The 15239-nt window shown below is 40.7% G+C and overlaps 1 protein-coding gene across 1 annotated transcript in view; it reads left to right on the plus strand.

Annotated features, from left to right (window-relative positions):
- CCDC18 (coiled-coil domain containing 18) overlaps positions 1 to 15239 on the plus strand; it is a 62314-nt gene that overhangs the window by 8884 nt on the left and 38191 nt on the right. The window contains exons 4-8 of the mRNA XM_018559206.1: positions 3412 to 3582; positions 5124 to 5233; positions 6113 to 6232; positions 9353 to 9449; positions 14879 to 15000. Of these exons, the coding sequence (XP_018414708.1) occupies positions 3412 to 3582; positions 5124 to 5233; positions 6113 to 6232; positions 9353 to 9449; positions 14879 to 15000 (620 nt within the window). The remainder of the gene's footprint in view (positions 1 to 3411; positions 3583 to 5123; positions 5234 to 6112; positions 6233 to 9352; positions 9450 to 14878; positions 15001 to 15239) is intronic.

A 15239-nucleotide genomic window follows, 5' to 3' on the forward strand; every position in this document is an offset into this window, starting at 1 on the left:
CAGGTGTAGGAGATATTCAGCTGGGTCGGACCCCAAAACAACCCCTGTCAATGTGTTGCAGACCTCTGCCACCTTATCCCAGAAAACCCTGAGCAAAGGGCAGGACCAGAATACATGCAATAGCGTACCTTCTTGTGTCTGGCAACGCCAGCAGAGTGATGAGCACTGTGGGAACATTCTATGCAAGGTTGTTGGGACTCTGTACCATCTGGAGAGAATTTTGAACTGCTGGATATAGAGGCCTTATGCGTCATCTGAAATATCCTATCAACTTGGGGCGGAGTAAAGGTGATTCCCAGATCTCGTTCCCACTTAGAGATATTCACCGGGAGGGGTAGATCAGGCGGGTCACCCAGCAGCTTGTAGGCTTCTGACAGGCCATGGCGGGTAGGACCCTCCCTCAAACAGATTTCCTTGAAAGGGGTCAGGGGAGGCAGCTCCCGTGGACCTCTAACCAGTTGGGTGAGGAAATGGCGCACCTGGAGTGCTTTCCAAAAGGTCATGGGAGGGTCGGAGCATGCTTGAATATCTTTAATAGGTAATAGACCCGTACCAGCCCGGAAGTGGTAGATCCTGAAGCTGCCTGACTTTATTACTCGGTTGATCTCCTTGTCATAGGGTGAGACGGGCAGGTCTGGGTGCCCCAACACTGGGGTCATCAGGGAAGGATACCTATCTGCCCTACAGCCAGTCTTATCTGCTTTACTGATAGCCAGCATAGAGCCAATGAGTGGATGAGCCCGAAGGTGGCTCGTATGCTTCCTGTCTGTCCAGGGTAGGCCCCCCAGAGGAATTGTGGTACAGGACTGCTTCATTAGGATCCGCTGTTTTTCCTCTCCCCCCTGGCACCAATCTAGTATCCTAGCCATATGGACCGCCTTGTGATAGTCCAAGGGATCAGGGAACCCCATACCCCATGTGTTTGGGCCTAGATATGAGCAGTTGGCTAAGACGGTGGCCCTTCTGTGCCCAGAGGAACTTGCCAAATTCTACTCTCACCTTCCTCAGAAAGCCAGTCGGAATGTGTACCGGTAAAGTCTGAAGGAGGTAGAGCAGGCGAGGCAGGACATTCATTTTGAGAATGCTATTCCGGCCAAACCAGGTGAATACGTTTTTCGTCCATAGCGGAAACAGTTCTTTTCCTGCAGTTTGGTGTACATATTTTTCGAGTTGGATGTAAAAGTTAGGGCAAGTTGGTTCTTGCTAATATTGGGAAAGTGATAAGAAGATCTGCGTTTCTGTCACTGGTGATAAGAGGACTGTGGTGAACACTAGACATACATATTTGTAAGACAGGAATGGAAGATCACACAGCACTTGGGCCATTTAAAAAAAAAAAAATCTAGCTTTAGTCTATTGTTTTTTGGGACCTTACCCATACTTTTATGACCAGTGGACCAGTAAAGTGGATTTACACAAAAACTAAAGTTTGCTTGTATGATAGGCATTTATTATTACAGGTTAATGTGACAAATCAGTTGGCATATAAAGTACAGTGGTACCTCGGTTCATGAAAGCTTCTGTTCGTGAACAATTCGGTTCGCGAGCAGGAAGTTTGGCAAAATTTGTCTTCCGTTTGGGAACTCCGCATCGGATGGCGAACACAACCGCAGCCGTCTTCCGTGCTCTGACGCATGGTCGTGGCTTCCTCTAGTCGAGATTGCGATCTGATCACAGTTTGATTCAGTTCGCGGACAATTCAGTTCGCGACCAGAATCGTGGAACTGTATTTAGGCAGCCTCTGCTCTGCTCAGGAGCCTGTCAGGTTTTTAACTGCATCAGAGACCTATCCAGCTCACCCCTGCTTCTCATTACTGGATTATATTATGTAATTATAAATGTAATTACAGCTACAATATTTGATCATTACAATCCATTGAGGGACACGGTAACTGTAAATTTGACCATGGGTTCTATAGTGTCACCTACTGGAGGATGGACACTAGTGCAAATGACTGTAACAGGGCCTAAGGCAGGGGTAGCCAAACTCCAGCCCTCCAGCTGTGGTGGAACTACAAATCCCATGAGGCATTGCAAGATTCTCACTGCCACAGACATGACTCCCGAAGAAAATGTATCATGGAATTTGTAGTTTCACCACAGCTGGAGGGCCGGAGTTTGGCTACCCCTGGCATAAGGTATATCACCCCTCCCATACCAGGCATGCTCCAGTTTTAGCTAATGTCCTTAGGAGTGTGGACACCTTCCTCTTCCAGCGCTGTTGTTTGGAAAATAAAGTGCAATTCTTCAATCAAGTAGTTGCTGGATGATTCACACCAGACTTTTCCAGTCCTTGAGAATCTCTGCAGTTAGTCATCGAATGTAGGCTTTTCCTAAATTGCTTGAAGAATTCTCTGCAACAGTTCTGTGTACTGGGTTATTTGTTTCTACCTGTTGGTCTGCTTGTCACTGTGAATGCGCTTTCCAAAGACAGAGCCATGTCAATGCACTGCAAGCACTGACCTTGTTTCTTTATCCACCTTGAGCATGGTTTTTACCTGAAATGGCTGATTCAGAGTCCTCTCTGTTGCAAGAGTCCTCTAGGCCAGTGGAAAGCATGATCCTGTATGAGAATTTCAAGGCACCCCAGAGGAACGCAGAAGGCACCCTTGGGTATCACAGCACCCTAGTTGAGAAAGGCTGTTCTACGCTACGGCTGTCATGATTTTGGTTTGCATACAAGCTTCCAAGGCTGCACATTCTCTGCCCCTCAAAGATGCTGTATGCACATAGGGTTGCGGCTTTCTGCTCTTACCAGCAGTTCTGCCCCTGCTTCCAGAGGATAAAGAATTGCTGGGACACTCCTGGCTGTCTGCAGGAACATGGGATCCTGAACTCCCAGCACTTGGCACCATGAGTATCCCAGTGTGGAAATCCCTGTCACTTTCATTGTATGATGAGCCTGCTCAGTCCTGTCAGTTGTAGGTGGATTCACCAAACCATTGTTCAGATATACGCAGGCTTCTCATTCTTCAGTTAGGGCAGTGATCAGAACTGTGTGGTTTTTTGTTAGGCTGCTACCTGCTCTTTGGTTCTTTCCCTCTATTCTTTTCCATTGGCCTCATTTTTGCAGTGCCTGCTACAGCTGGAGCATGCCTGGCATTGGATGGGTTATATACCCTAGGGCTCACCTTCAGCCTTCTTTAAACCTCAGCATTTGTTAGTTGAAAGATGGAGTATTTGACTTGAGTCAGTTAGAGCACCCTTTGTTGTATAATCTAAAAATCTCTAGATTTAATCCAGTACCAAAAAAGTGGAAGATTAAGCTTGTAAACATGTAGCCGGTAAATCGAAAAGTACTGGAAGTTGAACAGTGCAGTCGATACGCTACCTATAGTAATCCTATCCAGTTATAATTTTTACATTTAATAGACCAGTCTGACCATCTTTATGTTTCATCATTTATCATAGGCCTTTCCATTGCAGGTGAGATCAGTAAGGAGCTCTCAACAGGAAAACAGAACATTGAGAGAGAAAGTGCATGTTCTTCAGGAACAAAATGCTTCTTTGACCTCACAAAACCACTCTCTGGTGAACAAGATCAAATCCATGCAGCTGGAACTCACAAAATCCAAATCGAAGGTTACTTGCTTTTATGTGTAATCCTTGATAACTTTTTCATTTTTTATGTGGTTATGGGGTTTTTTAAAGCGCCATTTTGCACTTATGGGTGCCCTTAGTGCCTAATGTTTAACTGTTTTCTGAAGACACTATCGTTTCATTCAAGTGCACTAAAAGGATGGTCTTTCTGTGGGAGGTTTTGAAATGACATCCTGGAATTGTTATATTGGAGGGTCTTGGGTACTAAAAACAACAACAAGGCAGAGTGTGCAACAGGTAGTTTAGTAATATTATACAGGTGAAACTCGAATAGTTAGAATATCGTGCAAAAGTAATTGCAGTAAGTGCTGCAAAAGGGGCCCAAACCAAGTACTGAGTACATATGCATGCTTGTACTTTTCAGAGGTCCGATATTGTTCCATGTACAATCCTTGTTTTATTGATTGCATGTAATAATCTACTTTTTTGAGGTTGTGGATTTGGGGTTCTTGGGGTTTTCATGAGCTGTAAGCCATAATCATCACAATTATGATAAATCACGGCTTGAATTATCTTGCTTTGCATGTAATGAGTCTATCTCATATATTAGTTTCACCTTTTAAGTTGCATTAGTGAAATAAATGAACTTTGCACGATATTCTAATTATTTGAGTTTCACATGTATTCTAATATATAAGTATAATATAAAAAACACTAACAAAGGAAAATATTAAACCTGCTTATCTGTGGCCCAGAGTTTGTTCCCGGTCATCCAGTTGAGATGGACCCTTCAACCTAGCAGGAGTTATAGCTGAAAGCAGTCTGGGATGCTGGGATCGGCACAGTGATACCCATGAGCACAGAGCGTTGCATACAAAGGTACTTTCTGGTGGAATTCCAAGACCATTTTTTAATGAGAGCTGCAGGATGGTTGTGGTATCTCCACTGGAATTTGTTTTGAATTCTGGATTCTTCCCTTGATTGCCTACCTAAGGTTAGAATGTGCACTTTGCTCTGGACAATTAATAATTTCTGGTCTCGGTCAAGTACCCTGTGGTCTGGGCACATTGTTTCCATTAGAATCATGTTTGCATTAATTAGTTTTACCTCCTAAGGGGTCCATTAAGTTCTCCATTTGCATTGTGTTCAGTTTTGTGAACCAGTGCCCTAAAGTCAGTTTCCACGTTCATGGGATGTATGCCTTTGCTACACTGAGCAGCAAGGGAATAAGCAGTGATGGCGGCGGTTTTCTGATCTGTCTTTTACTTATTTATTATTGGTATTTATATAGCGCTGACAATTTACGCCAATTAACCTACCCGCATGTCTTCGGGGAGTGGGAGGAAACCGGAGTACCCGGAGGAAACCCATGCAAGCACAGGGAGAACATGCAAACTCCTTGCAGATAATGACCCGTCCAGAATTCAAACCAGGGACCACCCAGTGCTACAAGGCAGACCACTACACCACTGTGCTGCCTTAGTTTAGGATTTGTATCGGCATAGCAGATGTTTAAGAAAAGATTTTATTGCTTTGCATCTACTTGGTTTTTGGAAGTTTAGACATATTATTTATGTTTTTAGGTTCGCTTTTATGAATCATCCCTTGGAAATCCTTCCTCCAGAATCCCTGAGCTAGAGGAACAAATTGTCAGTTCAGAAGCAGAATTACAAGCTCAGGAAAAAGCTCTCAGGTAACAGTATTGTATTCTTATGTTATCAAAATAAAAATAATTTGTGTCTTGTGGGCTGTTTGAGAGGAGGGCGTTGCATACAACATCTCGGTACTATAGTATTTCATTATCCACACTTTGTCACACAGATGGCACCATCATAGGGACCTGTATCAACAGGCTTTGGTGTTGTAATGGTAGTGAAATGCAGCTTGCTTTCAGGTGTACACCGCTTGATTTTGAGATCAATTTTAGGTCCCATTCACACAGGGACTTATGCTGCATTCAGGGATTTCTGCCGTAAGAACTTATGGATGTCCTCGTTCAGATGCGGCAGCTGTAATCATTCTGATTAATGGCAAGGGTGAATGTCGGCATGTAATCATACATTGTACAATTACCTGCGGTTTGGGATAGATGATTGTCCATGGACCCAGGATTGATGTGTAGGACATGCATTGCTGTTTTTCAGGAGGATGTCAAACCTGGGGCACAATAAACATTTCTAGATGTCCCCTATAACAAACAAATCTTCACATTTAAGTTCATGTCCACTTTAAGACAGATTGTAACTTCCTGTTTTCACCAGGGGAATTCACGTCTAATGTGAAACTACATCCTGCCTCTTACAAAGGCTTAACACATTAAGCAGAGCCTAGATCTCCGTAATCGGTACTGCTCAGCTGCTTACAGCGTATGTGTGAAAAAAAATGATTGACCGTGAAATGGGTATTGCACTGGATTCAAGCACACACACTAACATATGTCAGCCAGGTGTTCAACACATTTTTAAAGGTGTAGTTTGATAAAAAGTAAAAATATGTTGAAATAATGTATAAAATGTAATATATACTTAGTATATTGTATGATAAAATAATTGTTATGATGGCACTTTCTTAGGATTGCAGAAGAAAAACTAGCGGAAAGCCACCGCAAAATGGCTGAAAAAGAACAAAAATTCAGAGAAGAATTGAAAAGTATGAAAATGGAATTGTACGAGTGCAACAAACAATGTAAAAGGTAATAGTTCAATAAAATTCTTGCTGGGAAAACAGGTTATCATTTTGTCATGATTAAATTCTGCTGAATCTCAAAGTAAATACACACTATGTGCATTCATTTGGGCAGTTTAAAGTTACACTCTGAGCATTCATTTGGGCAGTTTAAAGTTACACTCTGACCTAGCAGGTCCACCCACTACAAGCTGCCTGCAGAAAACTACAGGAGGGGCAGGTGCAAGACCAGTTACTCTACACAAGGAAAGAGAACAGCAGTGACTGGTCTTTATCACAGGAAGCTACTGTACAGATCTGGAAGAAATGCACAAAGCTCATAATTTCCTTATCTTAGAAGCTTCATCTTCTATTTGAACTTTACATGTTCTTAAAGAGACATAGATAATGAGATCAAGAGACAAGAGATAATATAATAATTTAAAAAAATGGTCCCGTAAATGGGAATTCTGGGGGCGCAGCCTGATCCGTACCACAGAGCATTGAAAATTCACCCCGAGCCAGACTCGGGAATACCGCCAGGGAGGTTAAAGGCTCAGGAACCCTTAACAGGTGTTATGGCTTAATGAGCTGATTAGAGTGGGACACTTTGAGCCTAGAATATTGCACCTTTTCACAATATTCTCATTTTCTGAGATTGTGGATTTGGGGTTTTCATGAGCTGTAAGCCATAAGCATCACAATTATGACAAATCACGGCTTGAACTATCTTGCTTTGCATGTAATGAGTCTATCTCATATTAGTTTCACCTTTTAAGTTGCATTAGTGAAATAAATTAACTTTTGCACGATATTCTAATTATTCGAGTTTCACCGGTACATAGTTATACCCTGCCCGGCTGGGCTCAATTGTATGCAATATAATACTGTGATCTTTTATTTCATATTCAATTGGGCTTATATTGCTTATTTTATCTAATTCAATGTTCTATGGGCTGCACCCTTTGTACAATTTGACGATGTGTTGTTCTTCTATTTAATCACTATTTCATTACTCTTGTTATTTAACCTGTCAAAGAGATGTTGATTCTTTGAACTTTTATTCTAGTTATAATAAATAAATATATTTAAAAAAAAATAGTCAGCACATCCCTGCAATACATATTTCCCAATATTGTGTGTCATTAAAAAAAACTACAAGGATAGAAAAATACCAGTTCATCCTGCCAGTATGCTTTAACTGCCTGTAGTGGGCTGACAACTCTCTGCTGCATTGAAATCCCAAGCAGTAGTGTTACCAGCCCTGGCAGAGTTCTCCTCTGCTGGACTATAGAATGCTTACCCCTTATGTTATGAAGCTGAGGAGAGGAGAAATGTTCAGAAGGGAGAACTGGGCAGGGCTGACGACACTACTTGGGTTGTCAGTGAAGCGGTGGCACCTGTCTCCTGATACAGGAGGATTGGGGCACACTGGATTTCTTGTAGAAGAATAGGCATTTTCTTGTTGCATTATTTAAAGGGCTAAAACATGAGGAAATGTGCATGTATTGCAGAGATGTGCAAAATGTTTTATTTCTCTTTTTTTTTTTGCCCAGAAATATATGGGAGTGAATGTTGCTTTCTGAATCCCTGTGCCAACCAGGCCCCTTTTCACAGACTAATGTTACAAAGCACAAACGAAGACCGCAAAGGGCGCACACCAGTACTTGCATATTGCCCAAAATTGTAAAGGTCAGATACCCATGGAGCTATTCTCAGAGCATAGGATGGCACTAGGGAAAATACCAAATCTTAGGATGTATGCCCAATGCTGTTTGCACTTTGCTGGAGCTCAGATGCTGTCGCTTTACCACCAATTTATTTTTATTTATTTTTTATAAATACATAACTGGAGTAAATAGTGTTGATTTTCTTATCTGGCATTAGTTCATCTTTGCCCTCACCCTAACCGTAATCCCTAACCTAGCTCCTTACTTTAAATCTGAAGCCTAAACCATAACCCAACTCTTAAAACCTAAAACTAACCGCTAATATCTGACAAGTGCAACTAAAGCCAAAACTTTGTTTTTTAGTATTGGATAGAGTGGAGAGGCATTACAACGCCTGTCAGGTTTTTATTGCTGCCTGTATCCCCATTAAGGAGATTCATGTCCTCCTATTTTTCCAGTCATCATTCTCACTGAGAGTGAAAGAAAATCCCAAATATTGTCTTGTCATTAGAACAGGAGCAGATGGGAAATTTTCCAATGGGGTCACATGTACTGGTGACCCTGCTGAACACCAGGGTTTTCCTTCACTTTCGAAGATTCTCTCACACTTTCTGTTGTGGATATCAGAAAGGATGTGAAGGACAATCTCCCCAATGGAACACTGAGGGGGAAAAAAGCTGACCGATGATGATTCTCCCGTGTTACAAAACTAACAGGGTTATTCACAAAAGGGTGAAGAGTTTGGAGAAGGCAGGAGAAGTGACCAATCTAGGACAACATAGCTGAACTGGAAAGTGAGCTGAATTGGAGGATTTTTCCAAATCCGCTATTTTGGCCTAGATTGTTCACATCTCCTGTCTTCTCCAAACTCTTCACCCTTTTGTGAATAACCTTGTAAAAAAAAAGTATGGGCTTTATTTCTACTTTATCCTCTTCAGATCCATACATAAACGTGTCATTGCTAAAACTATTGGGCATATTAGGCACAGAAAGCTCCCAGTCCCTATGCCAAGGGCAAAAAGTGCCAAGATGTCAATAATGAAAGCAATCTGCATTTGTGCAAGGTGGCAATACATAATTAGATATACTCCTGAGCTTGATGGGTAGGGCAGGTGTCTGTCTCTGCTCCAAAATGATATATCTTAGTGCAATCTGCCTTGTGCTCAGCCAATAGACAGAAATGGCCTATGCGTGGAACAACCTGATTCTTTCCCAAGCATCAGATCAGGTTTGGCTGCTGTAATAGTGAATCATTACAGACTTTGAGATTTTAAATATGTATATTGGGTTTGGAGCTCCTTTGCTGAAAAGTGATTTTTCTCTGTAGTCTTTCGAATCCTAAATGACAACTCTTTATTGTAAGGATTGCATGGTTGTGTTTAAATTCTGCTGTGCCAAATGTTTCCAGCCTTGAATATCTATTATCTTCTAAAGGACATTTAACTGCTAACCTCAGCGCATTTGCTTTGTCTTGTAAGAGCTGAGAAACAGAGAAACGAAGCACTGTTTAATGCTGAAGAACTAACCAGAGCATTCCAACAGTACAAGAAAAATGTGGCGGAGAAAATAGAAAAGGTGAGAAACACTATGGGGGGAATTTATCAATCCCATCGCATCCTCTGCATTCTTTCAATTTAGTTGCATTTTGCGACTAAGTTACTATCTCTGAATCTCTGGCAAAGATAATATTAAGAGAACAATATTGCAACTGAGTATACTGTTGCATATTGGCACTAGTTGGAAGAAAATAAATGAGACGGTCCACACAGCAGATGAGACTGCAGTTTAATTGCCTCTCAATCTGTGCACATCTTTTCCAAGTGAAAGAAATGTATCCATTAGACTGCTGACACTATAGCTAGATTGGTCAGCTATCTGTGCACAATCTCTTCCAAGACATTAAAATGAAACAAATGTATCCACTGGCCGGCTGACACTGTAGTTACTAATGTCCGCAACAGACTTTGCAGGATCACCTTCATGTCTTCTCAGAGATCGTACACAGACTGAGAGACAAGCTGCCGTCTTAGCAGTTTTGTTGATATAGTTGCCCCATTCATGCACTTTACATTTGCTTTTAAGTATTGCTAAGTGCTATCTTTGTGTATAAATCTAATTTGTTTTCTTTGAACTAATTTAAGAAGTGGTCAAGAGCACTTCTAAGATTTTGCGACTGAATGCCAAAGACTTCAGAGACTTTCTGCTCTCGCAGATATAAAAAACAATAGTTAAAATAACGCTGATTTGCACTTCTGTCACACACAGTCACAAAGTGGAGAGAGCCGCACTGTTTAAAACACAGTGCACCGCAAGAGGAATTTGTCTGTGTGGCAGCAATGCACATAGATTGGAGGTGCAACAGGCTCTAAACAGACGCAGACGTGTTCATAAATTCCCCCCAATGACTATCTGGGCTGGTATAAACATTTTTTAAAGAAGAACTCTGGTCTAAACGGAAATGGTGCTATCTAAAGTCAAAACTGTTTAGATCTCTAATTATATTCTTTAAAAACAGTCCTACAATCTACTTAAATGTTTACAGCCTTCCTGTGACAGAACAGGAAAATGTTTGAAACTAAATTATATCCTGTAGTATTTAACTCCAGAGATGGGAAGTCCTTTTAAAATGGTACATTTCTTTGCCAGTCATGATACCTACATGACATGAAACCGTAAGCATTTCAAAAGGTTTTAATTTTCAGTCTGTTGAGTTAGCCAATAAATGGTATTGCCTCAAACTTTCTGGGGCTAAACAAGAGGGGCTGAAATATGTGATCCATTTGTTTTGCAGGGCTGGGGGGCTGGCATTGGTAGTTTGCAGCACAAGGTTTACCGTGGTGTATAGTAACTGGCCACCATTTTACCCCTGGACCCCACTTATTCTTTTTAATCTTTCCTATTTGAACACTTGGCTTTCTCCTAAAACATTCCATGGGCACTTAAAGTGGCGCTAGGCCCACAAATTTAACGGTCTCCCAAAACAATTACTTTTAAGTCTTGCCAACTGTCAAGCATGCCAGTGTGCTTATTTCAGCTCTCACCTGAACGTTCAATTAATTAAATGGATGGTGTCATAGCTGTTCACATGTGCAACATCATGGCAACTGCAATGTTAATAAATGCTAAGATGGCACCTTCCTTGGCTGTAAGGGAAAAGAGGTTGTAGTTTCTCTTTAACCTAACTCTTGAAGCAAGCCCTTAACATTTAACAAAACCTGCCACCCCAAAAGAAAACCTTAATTTGATTGTTCAGTCTCCTTTGCCAGTTGCCATAGTGCTGCACATGTGATCAGCAATGGCACCAGCCATTTAGGGTCTTGAACATTTGGTTGAGAGCTGAAATAAGCACACTGGCAGCCCTGACAGTGTGCATGCCTTAAAGGAGAACTATGGGGTCAGGGCTTTTCCCCATAGTTCTCTTTAGGGTAACGGGAGGACACAAACTAGCGTCCTCCCGTCACCCTAAGCTCAGTATACCGCGAGCTACAGATCGCGGTATACTGAGACGCCACAGCTGGAGCGGATCCAAGAACAGAAGTTCTGCGCCCAGCATGAGAAGAAATACGGATTTAAAAGGAAGAGCTGCAAAGATAAGGGAAACAACGATGGATTACAGTAATGCACACATTACAGTATTGTTTTATGTTAAAAAATCTTGAGGGTTTAATAATGTCACTTTAAGTTATGTGGCCAGTTTAGATGTAAGAGATAGAAGTTCTACTCAAATGTACCTATAGGATGTGATCTTCATTCTCTTCCATTTTATATTCTTGTTTTTTTATTTACACGCCCCTTAACAAGGGTGAATATAGTAGATGTTGCAAACAGCAAAGAAGTTCTATACTGAGTTCTCAAAATTACTGGAAGTACAGTGAATGTGTTAATTTTTTTCCCAGTAAAAATCCTTAAAATGGTCAGCAACAAAAGTAGTTAGATAATAACTAAGAATAAGAATTTTGTCATATCAGTACATAGAGATTTGCTGGAGAAAATGAAATGATCAATTCTTCACCCAAAGTTGCTCAGCCAGAGGATGTCTGCAAAGTTTGCAGAGTGTCCATAGTTGTGAAATTATTACAATATGTACTGCTAAAGCATGTACAATGTTTAATGTTTACTTGGACTAAGTATGTACAATGTTTACAATGTTTAATTGAACAGAGATTATGAATTCATACTTAAAAATGATAATGGGCCTGTTAATGATCAGTCAGGTATATAAATATCCTTTCACACTCAAGTATGTCACAATCAAGTATGTACTGTAACAAGACAAATTAGGAAGGTGTTCTGTGGCTCCCCTCTGGCCAAGATTGGAGCTTTTAAACCCATCTGTTTCGGCCTCAATGTGTGTCACACCAGTACACTATAACTAGCATGGACAACACGCAGTCTGTCTTTTAAACAAATCTCCATTGGCATAAAGCCTACAAAGTTTTATATGGCTCTTCTCCTGATGCTGTATAAGGGGAATACATTTATAAAAGGGGTTGATTCTCTTGTGAAAAAGACTAGAGCTCCATCTGCTGGCTGGATAGATTATTACAATATTAATTTGCAATGTTTACCAGACTAAAAAGTTATATTTTTAGTCCTTACAGTAATCCAAGTATAAACCCACTATAACTTTTTCCTTTACGAAGGTGATTTGTTTCCCAAATGTTAAGAAAATATGCGGTACATTTTAGAGACTATAGCTGTAAGACTATATAGCTTGAAAAGGCTACCTACAGGTACCTGCAAGCTAAACAAAAATGGCAACTGCCCCAAACAATTTATAATTGGCTTTTTAAAGTAAAGTGTATGGTTTGTATCCGTTCGTTGAGGTTTGTTTGAAGGTCCATTGTGGTGCCTTGGCAGCTGATTCAAAATGAATAGACTGCTTTAATGCAACGCACAATAATGTGTGACTGCAAAGGTCTGAATCAGAACTTAGTTTTAATGCAGCATTAGAAGCACTTGATATATCAGCAGACATATTTTTAATGTGATTGGTTTTGTTAGCTGACTCAAATGCTCAGAACTTTGAATTACATTGACCATAAAATAGAGTAAAGCAGAGAGTACTGATTAATGACTCCAAGATTCAGTGTTGGGACCCGTTTTTAACTGGGAGAGTCAATGATTAAGCAGGATCAGGGTGATCTGATAGATCATAGGAGAGAGAGAGAGACACCCCGAGACACCCCTAATCTTGCCCCCTGTACAAACATTAGTTCTTAGTTGTTTTTTTAGCAACTTCACTTATAAGAGGCATGGAGGAGCTCCGCAATGAGGAAAGATTTGCTGAACTGAATTTATCCTGCCTTAAGAATACCGTATATACTCGAGTATAAGCCGTCCCGAATATAAGCCGAGGTACCTAATTTTAGCCAAAAAAACTGGGAAAAAGTATTGACCCGAATATAAATTTTAGGATGGATAGAATTACCATGTATAAATGCATGAATAATCTATATACAGTAAACTCCCCATTATCTGGCATTCAATCAACCAGCAAAATAAAATTGAGGACATATGTCCTTGATTTTTTTTTTTTTTTTTGCAGTTGCTTGATTCCTAAACTTGTTTTTATTTTATCCAAAAAGGGAAGCGTTCTACATAAAACATCGGGTTAAAAACTTACAGGAGACATGTTTACACTAAACAAATTTAATTAGCAACTAGATTTATTTAGTTGCTAATAAAATTCTCTGTTTACATCTTGCTGCCAGCCGACCGCTAGATTCCTTAGCTGGCAGGTGAAAGCAAACAATAGGGAACAATAACCAGCCTGCTATTGGCTATTTCAAATTGCAATTGCAGGCTGTAGGGCTGCAACCAACTAATCAATCGATAATGAAAATAGTTATCAACTGTTCTCATCATCGATTAGTTGGTTGGATCCCTTAGCTCTCTCCTCCACGCTGGGAGGAGGGCACAGCAAGCAGTGGGAGGGTGCAATAGCCAGCCTGCTATTGGATATTGCAATTTGAAATGACCAATAGCAGGCTGGCTATTGCACCTTCCCACTACCTGCTGTATTTACATTCACCTGCCGTCTGCGGAATCTTGCCACTGGCAGCTGTCGTTCCCTGGCTGAAGCTATTCAAGCACCAAAATAAAACGTGGGGAAAAAAGTAGTTTTCAGTTTCGGCCTGACAAATTCTGCTACGGGAGGTGCGTTGCAGTGCCATTCATTTCAATGGCACCCCAAACGTGCCTTCCACAGTGTGATCATCCGTACTGAAACGCATGGTACTACAATGCCGTGCGTTCCAGTGCAGTGCGATTGCAAAAAATTGTGCATGCAGTTTTATTATGAAGTAAACTTTGTTTTTAACACTGTATTTGTGGATTTTATTTAAAATTAAGGATGGTATTTGTTTAATTTTTTTATCCGATTATTCGAAAAAATAATCGATTATGAAAATAATAATTAGTTGCAGCCCTAGTAGGCTGGCTATTGCACCCACCCACTGATCAGAGGAGTGGACATGAGAGGTGCAAAAGTGTTCACTTTAGGATCATAGAGCAAAGGATAAAGGGGCACGCTTTGCATCTGGAGCAAAATAGGTTTGGCCTCACCATATGGAGAGACTTCTTCACAGTAAGAGCTTTGATCATGTGAAATAGACTTGCTCAGGAATTAGTTCTAGCCAGCTCAGTTGATTGTTTTAAAAACCAAAAATCTGGATGTGTTTTAAAATGCAAAGAATATAACTGGCTATTAATATTTATAAGTGATAACACACCATAGATTGCTGATCCGTGGAATATCCAATTACCTTGGGGGATCATGGGCAAATGTTTCTTCCTGGTGGAGCTATTGGACCATGCTTTATAGGGTTTTTTTTTCTTTCCTCTGGACCAGTTGTACATTCCTTTTTATATGTAGGTGTTTGGTTTTCCATGTATGTATTTGATTTTTCTATTGGTTGAACGTTATTAAATTGTGACTTTTCAACCTGTATAACTATACAGTATGTAAAATCATTCTCAGTCAGTCATACTTGATTCAATAGATTCAAAAAGAAGAGGAGCAGAAAATCCAGGCCCTTCAAGGCTGTAAAAGAGAACAAGAGGAATCCTGGGAGAAGTGTAGAAAATTGGAAAGTGAACTTGAAGATGTGAGGGGACATTTAAGGTACGCTGTAGTTGAGAACGCATTACCTGTGCTTGATGTTAAGGGCACTTCATTAAAGAGACTCTGTTGCTGCCCCATGCCTATTAAAATAAACCTTGTAAATAATGTACTTGTATAATAATTTTTTTAAATGGCAGTGATGGGAGAAGTGTCACTGTTTACTCCAGATACACACAGCTGCTTCCCCTCCCTGGCTCTGATATCAGCCAAGGCCCTGGCAGGGGCCAGGGAAGCCTCAC

Source organism: Nanorana parkeri, unplaced genomic scaffold (genome assembly GCF_000935625.1).
Source record: "Nanorana parkeri isolate BGI_ZX_2015 unplaced genomic scaffold, ASM93562v1 scaffold382, whole genome shotgun sequence".
In the NCBI taxonomy this organism is placed as follows: domain Eukaryota; kingdom Metazoa; phylum Chordata; class Amphibia; order Anura; family Dicroglossidae; genus Nanorana; species Nanorana parkeri.